This window comes from Mycetomoellerius zeteki, unplaced genomic scaffold (assembly GCF_001594055.1).
Source record: "Mycetomoellerius zeteki isolate Tzet28-1 unplaced genomic scaffold, Tzet1.0 scaffold53, whole genome shotgun sequence".
Lineage (NCBI taxonomy): Eukaryota > Metazoa > Arthropoda > Insecta > Hymenoptera > Formicidae > Mycetomoellerius > Mycetomoellerius zeteki.
This window is the reverse complement of record NW_017257534.1, coordinates 56,727-77,700: the sequence shown is the minus strand read 5'-3', so window position 1 is coordinate 77,700 and position 20,974 is coordinate 56,727. Positions and strand designations below refer to the sequence as shown.

Sequence of the window (20,974 nt, the reverse complement as noted above, 5' to 3'; positions counted from 1 at the left end):
AGGAGAAGCAGCTTTGCAACTATTGTAAAATTCTTTAATATAATTGGTCTTTACCTTAGTTTCTTACAAGACCTAAACGTATAAACCAATCATATTAAAGACTTACAATAATTGCAAAGCTGCTTTTTCTGCTGAATGTAGCCAATAACTATATATGACATTAAATAGCAATGCTAATACAAATACAAAAACTAACATGATTTTCATTGATGTCCGACCACTGGTCGCATCATGTCGCTATCCTTATTTTAAACGAATGAGAATGAATGTGATCAACCATGAATGCACAAAAGGTGCGGGCGAACTCTTGATAGGACAAATGATTGTGCGGTGCGATGTCGACCGGTTCATTGCCACTGCTGGCAACGAATATAGCGGGATCGTGAGTCACGGTCCCCGCTAATAAAACTGTACTCGAGACACGAGGGACGGTCACGTGAAAATAGCAGGCTTACCGAGAATCCGATCTTCTTCCATCGTCACCATCGAGCAAATCGACCACCACGAGCGTGCACCTCATAAAGAGGGGCGAACTTTGCGGGCCCGGGCTCGGATCTGGAGAACGGATATAAAAGTAAAAAGGGGTTTAGAGGCGAGAGAAGATGCCCAAGCGTGTCTGACCTTGCCCTGTAGCCATGGAATGCTAAAAATGCCGCCGCGTTCCCGCGGCCAGAAACGAAATGTGTAATTCCGTCCGTTGTATTCGTTGCATCGTTCTCCCTTTCACTGCTTTCTCACGCGCGCAGAATGTAATCTCCGGAGTAGATTAAATGGCTAAATTCGGGGATTTCATGCGTCAACGCGCGTCAGAAAACATCCAAGGATCGATGAAACGCGACGCGCGTTTCCGCATATACTACCTCCGTGGAGACGTATTTCTTTGAAGAACGATGACGAAACGTTTCTCGGAGAAAATAGAAGTAGCTACGATACGTGTATAGGGAAGCGAATAATATCGTTATGTATATATGATCGAGTTTATTCATCTAAGAATTAAGACACTTAAGCACCTCGGAGCGCGCAAGTATTCCAAATATGTAAATATCCGGAAATGCCGGGCGCGTAAGAGGATGAGAGGAAGAGAAAGGAAATTAGTATAAAAGCGAGAAAAAGAGACGCAGAGGGGGAAAAACCGGATGTAATTCACTCACAAATCGAGCGTATTATGCTACATACAGGGTGTACTAAAATTTGTATACTTTTTACTAGAAATTCTTTCTTTAGGGAAAAATCTCTTAGAATTGCATTTATTTTCACACAATTTTAACTTGCGCGGTATGTTTCTTAATAAATTATATCTTTCAAAAAACTGAAAATATCGCGTGTAGCCATCCTGGCGTATCAGGGCGTGAAGATACCTGCTTTAATGTGCAATTCTCATTTATCATCGTGGTAACTTCGAGGAACTGAATGGTCGACGATGCAAGCGGGAAATACTGGCAGGGTAGGAGGCTGTATCTACCGGGTGTTGTTGGTTCCCAATGCATATACATATCTACTACGTGAGGGACCCAGTCCTTGCTCCCTCCCCCCCCTCTCTCTCTCTCTCTCTCGCTCATTCTCTCGCTCATTCTCTTTCTCTCTCTGTTCGCGACATGGCAGTCGCGTCGTCAGAAGGAACGTGACGTGATTTACATACTTATGTATAGGTAACGCACCGCGCGGCACAGGCCCCTCTCGGTCAACATCCTGCTTCCTGTTCTCTCTGTATTGCACGAGCTCGGCCCCGTGCGCGTAAGTCGTGTGTATGCACGCGTACCCCGTTATACGCGTCCAATAAACAATGTGTGTGCATATCGGGTACGCAGACACGTCGATAACAGGCGGAGCCATCTGTAACGGTGATTAATCGGGATTAGATGAACGACGAAGGATACTGACATGTATTCTATACGTTCGATATTATATCTACTTCTGTTAACATTTTCAGAATTCCGATATAATATGATAGAATCCTGATTTTTTCTCAAGAAAGTTTTAGATCTTTAATACATAAAATAAACCCTTAGAGCAAGAGATATCAACTTTGCCTTTTTCTTATATGATAATTAATAATATCTTTTTTATTTCGATCAGGATCGGTTTAAAGCGTAACACCTTTCTATGAAAGTCGATAAAAATCCGATGCTACATTTCAAAAAAATTTCTCTCTTTTAATGAAATTTTAACATATTATAATCCAACCTCATGAAAAATTTCCATCACATCTCTTTGAAATGTTTGTCGCTTCATTTATCGCATGGATATTCATGACGTGATTATTCGTAAACGAACATAAATGAATTTTACCGCAATCGTCGGCACACTCAAGGGCGTGCTCGCGTGATGCATACGCATTACAATATTAACGTGCCGATTTCATTGCAGGTGCAGCCAGTCGCTGAGCTATCGGAATTATCGAGACGCGGTTGTGACGGACGTCAAGTCGAATTGGCACCTGCAAATATCCGCAGTGGCACGCTTCGCCGGTCCGGCAGTTTGCGGTTTCATCAAAATATAGTAAGCCTGTTGCTATTTCCCGTCGATTTAACATTTAACGTTTAGAGCTTGTGATATAGTCGATATAAGTCGAGTTTGCTGAGAAAACTTTGCGAAAGAAATAAGTAGAGTTTAGAACATTTTTTAAACTTTTAACAATCGTCAAAGTTAAATTATTCATTGCATCTTCAGGATTCTCTATAGCTTTCTATTCATATTTTTTTATATTTCAATATATATTATAATTTTATAGTTTGAATAATTTTTATGATACGTTATGTGTGGAAAGAGAATGGAAAGAAACCCAAAGAATAAAGAGGGCATAAGTAATTATGAGATAAAATGCAATTCGACTTAGCGAAGGGTACGCGGAGAAATATATAAGGATGACGCACAAAGAGGGCACAAAATTGCAGCGGAATGCGACAGGGCTGCAGTGTGATGCGGCAACGAGGAAAGAGGAAGACAATAGTGGAGAGACGCTCACTTTCCACCCACATTCTCTAGAGCGGCGTAGTGGCATAGCAATCGCATAACGGTACATCTCTACTGACTGCCTCGTACCGTAATACCTCGTTTCCGCCGAACTTCGAGCTATAATCTAAACTACGGGCGCAGTCCATTACAAGAAAATGCCAGCTTTTCACAGTGCATGGCTTGGGCACATTTTGAAGAGCCAGAGTGTATCATGCAAATTAAAAAGAAAGCCTAAGAAAATATAAATATTCAAAAAGAAAGAATTATCTTTTTCGAGCGAATTTCTGAAAAGTGAAAGATCTAACACTTATTTATACAAATTTCCCGAATGCGGTGAACAATTCGCATTTTATTGCGAAAGCTGAAACTGCAGTTATTATAAATGAAGCAACAATTGCATAGATCACAATGAGAAGCATTAAAACGAGATATACATTGATCCGGGATTGACGCTTATATTGTAAGCAAAAATGAACATTTGTGTCACCATTATTTGCACACATGTTGGACGTCCTCATTCATTCCGCGGCTTCGCTGGTAGTCGAGCTTGCAGGCTTTCGAGAAGCTGCCTTCATTAAATTAAATTGTCACGCGACGTAATGCGCATTCCTACTCGTTATCGTAACGAGATCGAAGCGCCGTTGCAAACGAACACGCCAAGAATGAGCGGTATCGCATCCGCATTTCTGCAGAATTCATCGATAAACGTGAAACGCAAATTGCATTATATATGTATATGTCAAAACATACATTAACTATATTTTTGCACGATACTCATGGGATGCTCGAACAGGATTCGTTATTGAAGCCCTCGGCGACAGTTTGATGATATTCTATTTTAATGTGATCTCAAAGTAGAATGTGAAGAGATATCTATATATCTGTCAAGTGTGTAAATACTCTCATAAATCTTACGGTAAACATAGAATGGTTTACTTTGGTAGGGAACTCTGTCACCTTATTAATTCAGTTGTTAAGCTTTTCTGTCGATCTCGCAATAGAAAATCAGATCTCATCAGTCTCACTTACAGTAATACAAATATAATTGCAAAATAACGCAATTGTCTCAGGAATGAAATGAACACGGTAATCGTGAATACGGGCGTCGCTGCGCAACACACGTCGTTTGTACACACGTCAGATACGAGCAACGACGTGTCGTAATTGGCAATTAGCTCTAACAAAGTGCGACTTATGTTGATGTTAAAATGCACAGCGGAACGAGTACGATATTTACTGACGGTCGATAAAGCCGACAGTATAGCGGCATAGTAAAGAACGTGCTGCCAACGTACCGTTGTGGAGAACAGCAATACCTTTTCTACTTTTCAATAAAATTACCCTTCTCAAAACTTTCTTACGTATACATTGAATAAAAATGTTTTTCATATTGTGAACATTTTTTAAAAATCCACACACCGTTTACTCCGAGAAAATAGATTACTTGACTTATATTAAATTACAAGGAAAGATTAGAAAAATACATTTTGAAAAAAAAATTTCATAAAATAATTAAAAAATTAAATTTAAAGATTGAACGTACACTCAGAGAAAGAAGAAGCATTTTTTATAGTACATTGAGAAAAATGTGTTAAAGTTTAATAAATATTTATTTGAACAATATTAGCTGAATATTTACTAAAAATGTAAATATATGTATATTTATCTGGATACCAAAATCATTAATTTGAGACTTAACTATAATATTTTTATTTAGTTTTATTTGTTTATCATAAGTAAAACTTAAATTAGTACTATTCAAACAAATATTTATTAAAATTTATTACATTTTTTTCAGTGATAATTGTATAAATTACATATGTACAATATATAGTTGAATATTCTTTTATAATTATTGCAACGAAAGTTGAAGGGTTACGTTTGGAATGTATATTACTATGTATATTAATTCTACATATAAAATTTGTATAATTGTCATCTATACAGTTATTACTACTGTGTCTTTTTCTCTGAATGTAAAATTTTCTAAACGTTTTGTCTTTCGTCATTTCGGTATCGCGAGCTTTATTTCCGAGATCAACGAGATAATAGTCGCACCTCGTGGATATTAGAAGTCTGAAAGTCAACCAATAAAAAAAGATAGACCGACAATCTTGTGATTTTATTAATCACAGAACTGACGAAATGCCGCTAAACTCGGATCTGTACACAGCTGCAAAATACGAAGTTGGTAGTTGCTTGGGGTGATACACGATTTGCAACGTCCTCGTGTAGCTCTCCGCTCTCTCACGGTGCGACATGACGGCTCGCTCGCTCGCTTGCCCATTTTGCCTCAATGTATTAGCTACGTAAATGTCAAATTACGTAATTAGAATTGCATGTTACGCGCTACGTAGTGAGTAATTACGCCGTTACCGCCGCAACACTATTATTACGCCCGCGAGGAAGGTACTCGGTATACGCGTGATAACATCGCCGATCGCCGGGGGATCCCTGCCGCGCTGTGCCGTGCCGGTCGTTCGTCGCGATATGTAGGCCAATAATCATATCTCCGCCGTATGTAAGAACGCGAGCATGGTTTCCTTTTCCATCCGGAAAATCGCACCGTTAGATCCGCCGCAATCGTTAATCCTTGCGGAATCGTTAATGATGTTAACGACGTTAACATGCCGCAAATTCATTATTTTTTTAGATCGATGCAAATGTTGTGACTGATAAGAAGTACTTTCTTAAGGGGATCCTACAGCCGTTTGTATTACAGACTAATCATAATTTTTGTTTAACAGTTATTTTTTTCCTCTTTCACAGATTCGAAAATCTTTTTCCAGGATTGAAGTATACGCATTGATACGTGTCTGTGAGGTGAAGTTTATGCCGAGAAAAATTTTTCTTAAGGTTTCAATTTCGAAATTTTTCGTCGTTCTCAGAATAAATTCCACTTCACAGACATGTATTAATGCGTATATACTTTAATTCTGGAAAAAGATTTTCGAATCTGTAACAGAGGAAAAAAATAGTTGTTATACAAAAAAGACGACTTTAATTTTGGAAAATCTTTTTTGTTAGGCTTTCGACACAGATGTCTATACTAATACTAGATTGCTAACCTCTGTGATTTAAGCGTCAGAAAGTGTGTGCGGCAGGATATCCGGTTTCAACCATGTTCGACCGCAACAAAATGGCCGTCTGCTTGTCAGGCTGTAGCGGCCAACCTAAGCAATCTTAGGTTAGTGTGCTTGGCTAGCAGGCAAGCAGCAAAGATCTATTTAAAAATTCTCAGACGGAAATTAATTAAAATCAATTAACTATACCGAAAGTGAGTCATTGATTGTAGATTTCAGTAAAAATTTCAGTAATTTATTTCCATCAGAGTATCAAAAGTTCTTTTCAAGAGTAGACATTATTTCAAAAATCGATCGAGAATGTATATTTAATTTGACAATACATGATCAGCTTCTAAAATGGTTCTGTCTGTTGATAAATGTATGCATCACATGATTTATTTGTAGGAAAATACTTTAAATTTCACGATAAAATTATTACAGTTACAATTATAGTCATATTATAATTGAGGGGATGGACGGAATAAAGGCACAATTCTACTTCGGCCCTTTTTCTAGCAATTAGCTTTTTCATGTAATATTGATCATAATAGAAAAGTATTGTAACATGTAACTTCTTAAAGGCATTACATAAATTCATTCGATACTGTACTCATTTGTGTATAATAAAAAAGTAGCAAGTTATTTTAATTTTTATTAATATCAAGATTTTACAATTAGGCCTTTATTCCACCCATCCCCTTAATTACAATTACAGTTATTATTATACTCATTACTATTTTTATAATTCATTAACATTTTCTTGCGGATATATTTGCATTTACAATTATATGTCATACCGTAAATCTGCCAGTAAACACTGCAACGATTGTATCTTCTTTTCTTTTCTTGTAAATTTTTGTTTTAATGTTGAATAATTCTATTCATTCGCTTCTTTCTAGGACTCATTTCCTGATTTTTAAAATGATACTGGGAATTATTCATAATTTCCGTTTCTTTACCAATGTATCATTTTAATTGTATCGTCGATAGTACTTGTACTAGCTGTGTTTTCTGAAAATAGGCTGGAGACTGTCAAATTATTTTCGTTATCTTCTTTTTCTGAACTCTCGAACGTCACAGTTTGTGAATGTATGGCCAAAGCAAGTGCATTTTCAGATATAGGAGCAGTCGCTGGAGCAAGTGTACTTGCAATCACAGGAGCAATCACTGAAGCCTTTAAAAATATGAAAGGTACGACAAGATTTTTCAAACGAATACTGCTTGTACCTGGTCTGTCCATAAAATCATCAGTTGTAAAATGTGTGCTGCAAATTACATGATTTTTAGATGGCTTTAAATCTGTTTGTCCAATTGCCTCGATCCATTTTTTTAAATGGTCTTCTCGACTCAGAGGAAATCTGAAATATTTATTCTTTGCAGTTTAGACAGAACCTTCAAATAACATGAAGTGTCACGTTTACCAAATATATATCTTACCTGAACAAATGAAACCTTTTTTATTATTATTTTGGCAATTTTTCACACAGCAAGTGCTCGGCATTGTAATACTTATTTACTCGAGAATACGTTCTCGAGTAAATACTAACGCGTCGTATACCGGCAACGGCGGCAACGGAAACACACCGATAATGAAATCGCAATAATATTAGTAGAAATCACATCTATGCACTAATGCACATACTCGCCGCCATTTTGTTGCGGTCGAACATGGCTGAAACCGGAGATCCTGCCGCACACAGCACATTGGTGACTGTTAGCAATCTAGTATAGTATAGACATCTGTGTTTTCGATCACAATTTCGCAAATTCAGGATTGTTTGTGCATGTCATACGTTTCGGGGGAAGATATCATTTGGTACGTACGACCTATAGAATTTCTGTACTAAGGGAATTATAACCTAACTTAAGGTGAGATCTGAAAGCTGTGAGATCTGAAATGAAGTGAATTTTTAATTTTTTCTCCGATTTTCTTATTAAATTTAGTGTGGCCGGTGTTTTTTTGTGCGTACTTTTATTGTGTAAAAGGATTTGGTGATCTATAAAGCCAATTCGGATAAATTGGCAATCTGCAATTGTCGGTAATTCCTGTTGGTTTAAGATCTTAAGAAACTGTGCAGATAAGTCCGATCTACAATAGGTGTTTTAAGTCTTAAGTTGTAAGAATTTGACCAATTACAGTCGAATTCGAGGGGAATAATCGACTATGATTCGTCCATTTCTTATGGCTTAAGGCTTAAAACTCTATTGTAGATCCGGTATAACACGTGACACTAAAAGCGATGCACCTACGGTTGCAGTCTTATAACGACGTCAGTTTATTGCCTATAAATATCGGGTGTTTGAAAAAAAAAGTAGGTTGCCCACACGAGCAGAGGGCCACGCGAGTTTAACGGCCTCTCGTTGTACGCATCTATGGCTATTGCTGGCATACCGTTGGTGAAACGCGTGCTACACTTCAGCAACGAAAATAACGAAATTTTTGGTCCTTCGTTTAACCTTGGATGAACATCAGATAATTCGCGACCCGAATTTTAATTAGGAATATATTATAATTACAGAGGCATCTCCAAATTTAATGAATTTGAGAGATGAATATGCTATCGGTTCAACTCGTAAAATCCAAATGGCGCGAATCGCTTAAATTTTCATTGGCATCGTGTTATTTCGCAAAAATGAATAGGCTACTCAAGCGCTGCGAATAAATTTGCATGCAATTGCGATCGGTAGGCAAAAGGCGAAGTCGGTCGCTGCATTCGCGGCGCGGCGCGGCACGACGGGGCGTAATTTGTATTTTATGCACGTAATCGTGGTGGCTTGGGAGTCCACGTACGAAGGTACATACGTATACGTGCACCCGCCCTCTTATCTGCCCACGTTGATGCGAAACGGCGTTAACGCGTTATACCCCAGCCATCAACGGCTCGTAGCGAGAGGCATCTTGATTGCGATAGGCGAGAGATGCCGCGTGCATTACGCTCCGGCTGATTCTTGGCGCCTCTCTCACCCTGCCCCTCTACTTCCACCGTCGCATCGCCCCCTTGTGGATACCCTATACTTCCCGATCTTTTACTCCGCCGAGGAGTTAATCCTCTTTGTGACGTTAGCATTGATGCGATTATTTGTTTCTTAAATGAAATTCGCTTTTTAAAAATTGCGGATAATTAGTTTTAACATGGAGTTCTTTTTGTATATAATAATATGCATACTAAAAAGACTTTTTTCATTTCTTATTATTTCATTTCTTATTAACTCTTTTCATTTCTGTATTTTATATATACATCATTATATATACAGATATACTTTTATATTTTTTCATAAGTTATTCATGTAGAACTCGTGTATTGTACAGCCAAGTTTGAATTTGACAATACGACTTGTCACAACATGATTTTGTTGTAAGTTTCTTAGAAATCAATAAACATATTAGGATGATGCCCAGAAAATAGAGCAATCATATCGCGAATATATGGATTCTATCGAGCGAGTCGCTGAAGCTTTAAATCGGATTAAGATGGTTTACACGCATGCATGTAAGCATGTTACTCGCACAGCTCCAAGTACGCGCGCTGTTATAGATTTACGACTCGCGTCTGCTATGACCGTACCAGTCAATCCGGTCTGTTCGTCAATCCATGAATCATCGAACGTTATTTTTTTGCTCGCAGATCAAAAACAACATTTAGTTTTGATTCAAATGTTAATTTAGGATCATCATTGTCTTGTTTCTTCTGGTCGCCTAAAAGCGACTATCAATAAAACAACCATTTCGTACAAAAAATGTATCTTTTTCATATTCTGACCTTCTCGTATATTTTAAAATTTTCGTGACTTTTTCTTTTTCTTCTTCGCATCGAATTGGACACCTTTCTTAAATCTACCACTTATAACTTCACCGGCCGCAACCACGCCTACGCCAATCGCTACAACGCACAAGGTCGGTTTAGCAATTCGCGTAGCATGAACGACTAAAAGACTCGTTTTTCATTTCATTTCTTTTTTTTCCTTCTCTCAAGAATCTGGTGCGGCCTCGAACGACCTTTCCTCGTGGGTTCTATCGATATTTTCGATAGATTCTTATCGAGATATATACTGTATTTATTCTTGATACCAGTTAAATTTATGGCTGCATTTACATTTACCTTCGTGACATATATAAAATGACAGATTTCATTATTGTTTTTTCAAAACAGTAATGTGAATCTTGGAAGCACAATCGGATAGTAACATGTGCTGCATTAAAAGATAACGGTTATTGAAATCCAATTGTTCATTGAATGCGGCGCGTCAAACCGAGTTTGTTTGTCGCATATGTTATGCATTCGCGCGATCCGCATCGAGGGATCACCGGCCGTTTCGACCTACACTTTAATTCCAGGTGTTCCACCTATCTCCTCGTCGTCCCGTTCTCCACTAAGCGCAGCGTAAAAATGTGCATAGCACGAGTCGCTGCACGGAACAATGTTACCGTGAAGCGCGGTCACACATCGTGCACCGTGAGAAACGCCGCTCGGATCAGGAGCTACGCTTGGCAGGAAATTTCTTAACTATGCAGAAGTTTTGCACTAACGAGCGTTGATCGACGGATACGTATGTCGCAATGAAAAAAAAAGCAATTACGATATTAAGGATCGATAATTGAGGACGATAATTATAATGTGTGTTAAGCGAAGCATTTATGCTATACGTCATTCTACATGTTACTAGTTTTAGTCTTTCCGATTATATCGATAATTTCTGTACACATACTAGTAAATCGCACTGTTTGCTTCTAGTGTTTTTATTTTACTATCGATTTACATGGAAAAAAATAATGTTAGATTAATACTATTATTTTTTCCGTGTATATCGATAGCATTAAAAAAAATTAGAAGGAAACAGCTTTAAACAGTGCTGTTAATACAATAGCATTAACGATAGCAATTGTAGACAGTCTAATCTTGTTAATTTAATTACAGAGTATTAATGAAATAAATCGTCATGCTCTCGTTGTAAAATGTTATTTGTTTCATTAATACTATCATTGAATTAACAAAATTATTTTCAATTAGACTGCAGTTGGCTAATGTTTAATACATTTTTTTTTCGTATATCGTTCATTAAATCGCACTGTTATTACACAACAATCTCGAGTTAATCATTGTTCCATTTTGTTGCTCTTGTTTTAATAAAATGTTATTTGTTTCATACTGTAATTGAATTAATAAGATTTCAATGACTTTTACTGGCTGTTAACAGATCTTTTTTTTCTTATACTGTTCAACTGAATTGTTCTTGAGTTAGCTAAAATCATTCTTTCGTTTTGGAGATCTGGCCTTAGGGGTGTATGCGCGCGCGCAGTCTGAAAATCTTTTTTTTATCTATTTCTAATTCATCGATCTGATGCGTCCCACGCGCCGTAGACAAAATGTAACGGAGAAATTGTCGTGTAGCAATCCACCCACGACGATCGATTCAGGACGTTCCTCGTCTCTGCAATGAATACGCACCATTGTCGAACAATGACAACGATGCGTCATCAGTCTGGCATAATTTAAAACTTAGAATAGCGCGTTTAGAAAACTAATTACCTCTTTCCTCACAACCGATCAAACACTACATGTCCTTGAATGGTATTATCTCGTCTAAGTGGCTCTCATTTTGCGAATTTCATCTGATATGAGGAAAGAAGCTAAAAGAGAGTTGCATCATTTATTTCATTATACAGTCGATATGGCATCTGCATATACATATGTATACTTGGATATTACCGATATGCGAAGCGAATTATCGTACATCGAGAAATTCTGCGGTTGTTTCTTGCGACCAATATGGCCATGCCGGTGATACTCGGATCGCAAAGAGCTAAACACTGACTACGCCGTTATATTACGTCTCTCTGTACTGGCGCATGTTTGTGGCAATGTCCGCCCGTCGGGTAACTTGCTTTGGTTGGACGCAATCTCGCGTGTTACGAGTTTCTTAAAATAGCAGCTCAGTGCTCCCTCGAAATGAATGCGCTTCTCTCGGCAGCACGTGCGAGTCGTCGCTTCGACGTATTGCACGTGACCAGTCCGTGGATGTTTTCCTCGGACTTCGAAAGATCACAATTTTCTTTCCGCCACACTTAATCATGTACAAAATAAAAACGTTACGATAGCGTGATTCCATCTGATAGCTGCGGGATGTAAAACTTAAATTTAAAAAAACTAGAGAGTATATTCTAGCAGAACATATTTTGAAAAAACTTTAGAAAAAACAAAAAGGCGAAATACAGAGTACAAAACTACTTAAAAAAACTCATTATATGCTACTTTTCATGTTAAGAAGCAAGACTAGACTGAGAGTTTCTTAAATAAGACGTTTCCCGTGCTTGCCTAGAACTCCCATCTGAAGAAAGCTATATATAAACACTTCTATACTACTCTCGGCATTTCGTCCGCGTTTCGTTCGAAGCTTTCAAAAACGCAGAAGCTTTGCACAGTAAACGGCAACTATATATATTTGAAACGAACAATCAAGTCGAGTACTTCTTAGAAATGTTGATTCTTGGTTGTACTTACGTTACGCTTCCGTAGGTTGAGTTCTGTGGCCTCTAAGAGGAAGCTTGCCATTTAACTTCAGACAATGAACGCATCTATATCATTAGCTTCAAACTATATAGATAAAATGAGTGAACATATTAAAACATTTTAATCTTGAATAATGATTTAAATGCAAAATTGTGGTTTGCTTTTTAAATATTTTATGTTGGAAGTAAAGAATTATATGACTGAGTCTTGTCTTTTACTGATAAGATATATGTTCAAAATAACATTACGTTGCGCGAAAAAAGATGTCGAATTATTTCACCTGGATCTCCGAATTTGCGCTAATTGCATCTTGATTCGCAATCACCGTGAAATCGGATCGGCCTACTAGCCGACTGTTTGCCGTCTGTATAAATCGCGGAGGAAGGACGTTGAAGTAACCAAAGCCGAGCGTATGGTCGGCCGAGCGATAGAGGGACTGAGAGGGGACATCTGCACGACAGAAGCGGGAGACGAGGACGGAGGAACGTGGAGAGCGAGCGGGAGAATTACATTTCGTGATGGAGAGAAAGAACTCACGGGCGGCTCTCGTGGGCACACGCCTCTCTCGTTCTCCTCGGTTCTCCACAACGAGAGGACCTGTCTCTGTCTTGGAGCACCAGCGTTGCTTCAGTCGACACTCGGGAGACCCCCGTGATGCTCCTCGTGATCGTCGAGTCCTGCCCTCGTGACCGTCGTAGCAGTCTCGCGTCATGAAAGGACCTCCTGGAGAAAGCCGCGTTTCAGTTTTCGCGGATGTGAGTCGTTGGTTGAAACGCTTTAAAACGGAAACTAAGAGAAACGTGTCAGAAAATTGATAAATTTGCGTGATGACATTTATATCTTCATGAATTAATATATCTCGATCGAATTTGATGACGATGATCAAACTCGAGGTACTGCTCGAGAATAGATTTTAAAGATATGTTATATAGCGAATATGCGAGTGGGAACTGAGTGATTGATATTTTCTATTGCTTGTCGTGACTTCAAGAAAAGTGTGGAATTAATAGGATGATAGGATTAATGATTCACATTATCAAGACAGCCAAGGCAAGACATATATACTACAATAAAGTTTCATGATTATCTTACATCAAACATCTTACATCAAAGACATAATCTTACGTTATCGCGCTAAGTGATGAAGAAATTTTCAACTTTCGACTGTTAATTAAGAATTCTATAGATGTGAATTCTCAAGTAAACTTAGGAAAGCCTGCTGCGTAAGAGAAACCCCGTAGGGATTAGTGATAATTACGTTGGGAAACTGACAACGTGAAACCTGCTTCTCTTGGAAGAGAAATCAAGAAGATGCCGCGCAGCAGGGATGAGGTCGATAATATGTCACTCGATGCACATCATCTTCTTCACAGATCTTGTAGAGGCAAAGCTCATGCCAGTGGGATAGCTAAACAAAACAATCGTCAAGGCTTTCCCTCGCAAAAAATCCTAAAGTCATCGGCGCAGGATTTTTCGAAGCAGCACGAATTCAGCAACGGTGTTGTCCTCGACAGAAAACATAGCAGAAATAGTACGAGCTCGTGGGAATGCAGTGACAGCGACAGCATGCACTCCTCCGAAATTGGACAAAACGGTTGTCCGGAGAATCGACTGATCAATTCAAATCGTGTCCTCGAACGAGCGTCAAGCATCAAATCCAATGCCAAAGAAAAAATCAAAGGATCTCATGGGAGCAATCAGTGCTCGCCGTCACTACGAGCTACCAAAAGCTTCAAGAAGGAGAACTGGGCGGACACTTTGCGCGTAGGATGCATGAACGACAGGATCAAGAGAATGGAAAAAGGCTGGGATGACAGTAATGTCATCAGGACTCCAAAGGAACGCAAGTGGCATAGGATCACAGCGGAAATAGAGCAGAAGATACCGAGCATGGAGAATGGGATCCGGATGTTTAGTTTCAAGAGTAGCTGGGCCAATAACTCGAAGAAAGTATCGAAGAGGAGTCGACCAGGTCACCAAAGATGCGCGAAACCAATTCAAGACATTATCGAATGGGAGGAGTTGTTTGAGATGGCCTTGGCTAGGAAGATAAGACGAAAAATACGAGAGAACGAAAAAGTAGAGTCAAGCATAATGAAGAATGTGAAACGTGGCGGAGAAAGTGATCGCGCGAAGGACGAAGGAGAGTGTATGAAGCGCCTCGAGGTCCTTTTGGAAAATAAATTGATGCCGCAAACGGACGAGGTATGTTTTGCAAAAGATTTGAAGAAAATTGAAAATTTCTCCAGGCTGCTGAATTCATTGGCCTGAACCAACGAAAAATAATTTTTGTCAATGAAACGATTGAGAAAATGTCGATAATTTTTACGAAATAAAAGATTTCGAGATATATAATACAAGAAACGGTTTATTTTTCTTCTATTAATTTATCTTAGGAATGACGTTATCTTCTACCGAACTATCAATTTCGATAAAATGAATTGAGATATACTGTGTAATTTTGCGATTAGAGCATAAAGCTCCATCTTCAACATAATATGTGCCTTTAGAGAATCCAGGAAATTTCTGGCAAATTGTCATCGCGTGAGAGCGCGTGAAACTCATTTAAAGGGCAAACTCGTAATATTCAAACAATCTCCTCATTTAGGCCTTTGAAGGAGCGGCGTTTGCCGCGTATTCGTGAAACAATGGCGCGTTGTGCGCTACCAATGAGCCTCGAGACCTGATATATACTTAGTAATGTATGTATCAGGAAACTCGCTGTTCTGTCTTCCTTACCTGGTGGAACCATACGAGTCACCGTTTTGCAATTGCTCGATGCGGAAATCGATACGTTAGAACTTGCAGCTGCACCGACGACGGTGATTCACAGGTTTAAAGAGAATAGAGCCGCGGGACATGTTTAACTTTTGTTCGCGTAAATCTAATAAACACTAATAAACCATTAAACATACACTAATAAACCATTTAAACGATTACATAATTTCAATTAACATCTTATAATTATAATTAATCAATAATATATAGAGAATATGCTATAATAACATTCAGTAAAGTCGTCAATATTATCAATAAGACCGTTTGTATAATCCTATCGTCAATATTGCCAATAAAGTTATTTGTTCTTATTTCAAGAATATTGCTTCGATATGAAATAACAAAGTGAAGACGCTTATTTGTCTATGTCTTCGAGATAATAGTCATTTCATTCTGAAGAAGAACACAAGGACACATGAAAATGAGGGAAGATAGAAATAGAAAGGATCGAGTGAATGCCATTTGGATGTTAATAAGTAGCCGTAGTTAATGGTACGCAAGTCTGTTCGTCTGTAGTCGTAATACGCAGCCACGCAATAAGACGTTTCATAACGATTCATCGCGTCTGACCGCCGTCGGTAGTGAAATCGTCGAGGACGTCGCCGATTCAACTTTATCGTGTAGGTGTGCGCTGTCGCGCCTCGCTAGATCGTTCTTAATAAGTTACCAGTGGGAAACTTTGATGAAGCTAAAGATTACGGGATCATTTCGCGCCGTGGAAAAAAAAGGGCGAGGGGCTTGCGTGACTGCGAAAGCAAACGAAAAGAAAAACGTAAATAATTTAAAAAAAAAACGTAGCCAATTTTCTATTCAATTAACGTAATATCTTTTGAATCTTATCTAATAAAATACGATCAAGAATTGAAGAAAGGTCATATTAAGTTTTAGCTTTTAATTATACCTTTAAAAAATGTACTTGAAGAGCAGAATTCCAAAATGCATTTTGTTCCAAATTTCATTTTTTTAGTTAAAGATGACGTAGTGTTCAGTTGAAAGACTCATAATATAAGCTACTCTGAGATGTTTAGAAAGCATTTTTTCATCGTTAATTTATATGGTGAAAAAACATAAACATTTCAAAGTGCATTATATTTTTTAACTAGAGACAAACAAAATGCATTTGTTGTATAATAACATTTTTAGCAATCTTTTAGCAATTTTGTTTAATATTTCACATTCTACTGATTGGCATATTGTTATTTTCTGTAAAATGCGTATTTTTCTTGTGTGCGGAGTTTCTTTCTTTTTCGTTTTGTGAAAATTACAAATTTTGGACAAAACGCATTTTGAAAGTCTGCTCCTCACTTATTGAATCGAAATCGCATATTAAAAAGAATTGAATTGTTAAAAAAAATCTTTATCTTTTTTTTTAAGGCGAATCTCAACATAAGAAATATTCTTTTTTATCCTTTTGCGTTTCATTTGGCGCAAGAACAAGCATGGTTAATTTCCGAGAGAGTTTGGTTATTGCATCGCGGAGGTTTTACCCCGGCTTCAAAATGCGGGTTCGCCGATCCCGACACAGGAAAACTGAGGATCCGATTGACCATCTCCGGAGAGGAATTGCTCGTGGACGAAGAAGATGTAGAGAAGGTATTATGGTTACTTTATATAATTAACTTTTAATTATGTACTTATTAATCGATCAAACTAAACGTTATATTATTATAATTTATTCATTGTTTACATCTGTTTAGGCCAATCCACCTCAGTTCGACAAAGCTGAGGAACTCTCCCAGTTGCGATTTTTGAATGAATCATCCGTTCTCCACACGCTGCGGCAACGTTATGCTAGTAACTTGATACACACGTACGCAGGAGACAGCATGATCGTTATCAATCCAGTCACGCCCTTGGCGATTTATTCTGAAAAGGTAAGATCGCTTTGGAAGTTTACTTAACTTATACCACAGTTTTTCAGTGTAACAATTTGATAAAATTGTAATATTATTGTCGAGTATAATATACTTGTGCTTTTTACAAAAGGAATTAATTTAAAAAAGTTTGCATCAATCCCGTGTATTATTAAATTTCGTATTTATTGTATTTTCACGCTTAAGATTTTTATCTCTAAAATTAAAATTCTTTCCACTCCTTCTTGCTCTAGGTCGCGCATATGTTTCGAGGTTGCAAAAGCGAAGATATGCCGCCGCATATTTATGCCATAGCGCAGTCAGCTTACAGAGGAATGCTGGCAACACGCAGGGACCATTCTCTGGTTTTTCTCGGGCGTAGTGGAGCGGGAAAAACAACGAACTTCAAACACGCCCTTCATTATCTCGTGTTGGCCGCTGGTACGGTTAACAAGGCGAGTAAAAACAAGGAAATGCAGCATTAGCACTTTTCGTACGAATTGTTTTTAAGTGAGGATCGTTCCTATTTACAGATATTAACGATCGAAAAGCTGAATGCACTATTTACAGTTCTCGAGGCCTTCGGAAATAGTAGAACGCATATGAATTCGAATGCGACACGTTTTACGCAGCTTTTTAGTCTCGATTTTGATCAGTCGGGTCAAATCGCATCGGCCTCTCTACAAGTGAGATAATATATTTTTGTCTCAAACCATTCGATCTAAGACTTACATGGCGAAATAAATGACATTCTGCTTTTTCTTCCAAGATACTGCTGCTGGAGAAGTCAAGGATAGGTCGACGAGCAAACGGGGATCCGACGTTTCACGCCGTTTACCGTTTATTAGCGGGCGCAGAAGGCGCACTGAGAAAAGAGTTACACCTCACGAATCTAGTCGCCGAAAACAATCCTTTCGTCACGCCCCTGCAGAAGCATGAGGACAAACAGCGAGCTATGGTCGAGTTTAATCGTATTGTTGCCGCGTTTAGAATACTCGGTATCTCCGAGGCTGACGAGAAAGTCATTTGGCTAGTGTTGGCTGGCATTTATCATTTGAGTTGTGCTGGCGCTGTGAAAGCTGGCACCAGTTCGCAGAGCAGGTGGCAGTTCGCGAGGGTTGAATGCGCGGAGAAAGCCGCCAATCTACTCGGCACAACAGTGGAGGAACTGAGTCGAGTAGTGTTCTCCATCAATGGAGGAGGTGCCGGAACACCGAGTACACCGAGACCAGCTCTGAGGACACCCAGTCCAACGGAACAGGGCAAAGATGTCACGGGGCTTGATGCCTTGGAAGGACTTCTAGTCGGACTCTATTCTGAAGTTTTCCATTGCGTCGCAGCTCTTATCAATAAGTAAATGAATTGATTGAATACATTTTGCTCTGCTTTTGAATAATTTTCGAATGCCACAAAATATTTTTTCGTTCATATTATATTTTATATATCGTAATTTTTAAAAATTAAGCTTGATATCATTGATGACTTTTGAGAGATCTCCTTGAAAGTTTGAATAGCATCAACGATGTAAATCTTAAAAATTAAATTTTATTATACAAAGTTATTAAGCTCTTCGTCAGCATTTATATTCTTAGTCAGTACCTAATTAGTAATTCTCTTCGTCATTTTTCAGATCCATATCATCCGCTGTACATACAGTCTCATCTCTGCTACTGTGTGATTCGCCAGGTTTTCAAAATCCTGCTTCGTGCGGTCGACAAACCGGTGCAACCTTTGAAGATCTTTGCCACAATTATCTGCAGGAACGTATGCAGTTACTGTTTCATCATACTACGTTGGTAGCTCCAAAGGATAGGTACGAAATTTAAGGAACAGATTCTCAAATTTTTAGTCTTTCTTAACCCTTTGTGGTTATATACCCGGTTTTCTTTAATTTCTAGTGTTTATAACCTTTTTATTAATGAAGATACATACATTTTCTTACTGTTATGTTCCTTAATGTCTGGCGTTTCGACTTAAAAAATGTTTACATTATGCTCTTTTTTAATGAAAATTAGAGGCAATTGAATTAGTTGAATATACTATATCCAAGTATATTATTTCCATAATGTAGCACTAAAGGGTTAATTAAAAATATTAGAGAGAGAAGTAACTTATATATTATTTATACAGTATTGTAAGATTAATTCTTCAACGAATATATTCTTTATATGATTATTAAATAAATATAATAGCTATTCGACGTAAAAATGTAGATACGTCCAGGAAGGTATCGATGTAGATTACGAAGATGATTATGACGAGGAAGGTATTGGATCACCTCAAGGTTTGGTTTCCCTCCTGGATCGAGGAAGCTCGCAAAGCGCGACAATGTTGCGAACTAGTCAAAGCGATCTTAGCGGCGGCAGACAGATGGAACGAAAAGGATTACTCTGGTTGCTAGATGAGGAGACTGTGTGTCCTGGAGGGAGCGACGAAACCTTCTTAGATCGTTTATTTTCTCATTATGGAGATCGAGGTAAAATTAATTTCTCGATATCGATAATTATGCTAATTTTACGTATGAAAAAACAATAATGTACACGAGATACATTGATATTATAGATCATCAAATGCTTTTGCGAAAAGCGCCTGGTAATAATCAATTTGTTTTACAACATCTTTTGGGAACAAATCCTGTGCTTTACACTGCCACCGGTTGGCTTAAAGCTACACGCGAGAATCCCGTCGCCAAGAGTGCCATTACGATACTTCAGGAAAGTACAAGGTAACGTTGTAGACTCGTTTATCTAAGTTCTTCTAATAAGTTAAATAAATTCTGTACATATATTTGTACTTGTTAATAAAATTTTAGGGAACATGTGAGCATGTTGTTCGTAAGTGCTCGAGGTGCTGGAGTTTCCGGTGCTCTATGCAGTTCCATGCCAGGACTTGAAGGCTCGCAATCTTTGAGGCGAGCTTCGAGCATACGAAGAACATTCACGGCCGTAAAAAGAAAGAACATTTGTCTACAAGTGAAATTTACTGTAGTGAGTATTAATTCCTTTCTGATGGCAATTTAAATTAGTAACAGTTAGAACGGTTTCTGCTCCTTTATTAACGAATTTTCAATTTCACTCTTGAAATGTTCGCGGCATCGATAGTTGACCTATTCCTTTGCCGCTATTTACGATTGGTCGTCGCGGTGTCAAAGATCAGACTATTATCACATGTTCTATAAAACATTATCACAAGGCCGCACAGACGTCGTGCAAACTAACTTAACGTATTGACCTTCGCCCTAAGCGAGAAGCGAGACGCGAGATATTCGCCACGCTGAAAATGTTCGGTGAAACCTGCGTTACAACGTTCGGATACTACCTTTTGCTGCTCTTCATTTTTCTCTTTCTCGCTCGTTATCTAGTAAGAACAATACGGCGATTCTTTATTTATCTCGCTTTATTTATACATCGCCTTCGACATATTAAGCGGAAAAATACAAGCGTTAATTGTCTTCAGGATGGTCTCGTAGAAACACTGCGGAGAACTCGCGTGAAATTCGTGCACTGCCTTCTGCCTCAACATAACGCCGGTTGTACCGACAATAAGAGTCTTCTCTCCGTGAAATCGAATCAGAGCGAGGACAACGTCATTAATGTGCCTCTTCTGCGATCACAGGTACAGTTATATTAAATTCTCTAAAGGAAAAATATAAAAATATAAAAACAGAACAATAAAAGACATCAGTTTCATGTCATCAGATACATATACTTTCCAAACCCCGCTTTTATTGAATCAATTAATTAATTTCATTAGCATCTAATTTTTTTTAAGAAAAGATCTAATATCACATATACAAATTTAATGCACATATTTC

General features: G+C 38.2%; 2 protein-coding genes across 2 annotated transcripts in view; both read left to right on the top strand.

Moving 5' to 3' along the window:
- Positions 1–2,761, top strand: part of LOC108727774 (uncharacterized) — a 13,035-nt gene extending 10,274 nt beyond the window's left edge. The window contains exons 5-6 of the mRNA XM_018456011.1: positions 2,368–2,499; positions 2,732–2,761. Coding sequence (XP_018311513.1) covers positions 2,368–2,499; positions 2,732–2,740 — 141 coding nt within the window. The 3' untranslated portion in view covers positions 2,741–2,761. The remainder of the gene's footprint in view (positions 1–2,367; positions 2,500–2,731) is intronic.
- A 10,935-nt stretch (positions 2,762–13,696) lies between these two features.
- The window catches only part of LOC108727773 (unconventional myosin-XVIIIa), a 33,603-nt gene continuing 26,325 nt past the window's right edge, over positions 13,697–20,974 (top strand). Inside the window, exons 1-11 of the mRNA XM_018456009.1 lie at positions 13,697–14,734; positions 16,682–16,900; positions 17,005–17,181; positions 17,415–17,615; positions 17,694–17,846; positions 17,930–18,513; positions 18,791–18,973; positions 19,374–19,636; positions 19,723–19,885; positions 19,973–20,147; positions 20,617–20,775. Of these exons, the coding sequence (XP_018311511.1) occupies positions 13,841–14,734; positions 16,682–16,900; positions 17,005–17,181; positions 17,415–17,615; positions 17,694–17,846; positions 17,930–18,513; positions 18,791–18,973; positions 19,374–19,636; positions 19,723–19,885; positions 19,973–20,147; positions 20,617–20,775 (3,171 nt within the window). The 5' untranslated portion in view covers positions 13,697–13,840. The remainder of the gene's footprint in view (positions 14,735–16,681; positions 16,901–17,004; positions 17,182–17,414; positions 17,616–17,693; positions 17,847–17,929; positions 18,514–18,790; positions 18,974–19,373; positions 19,637–19,722; positions 19,886–19,972; positions 20,148–20,616; positions 20,776–20,974) is intronic.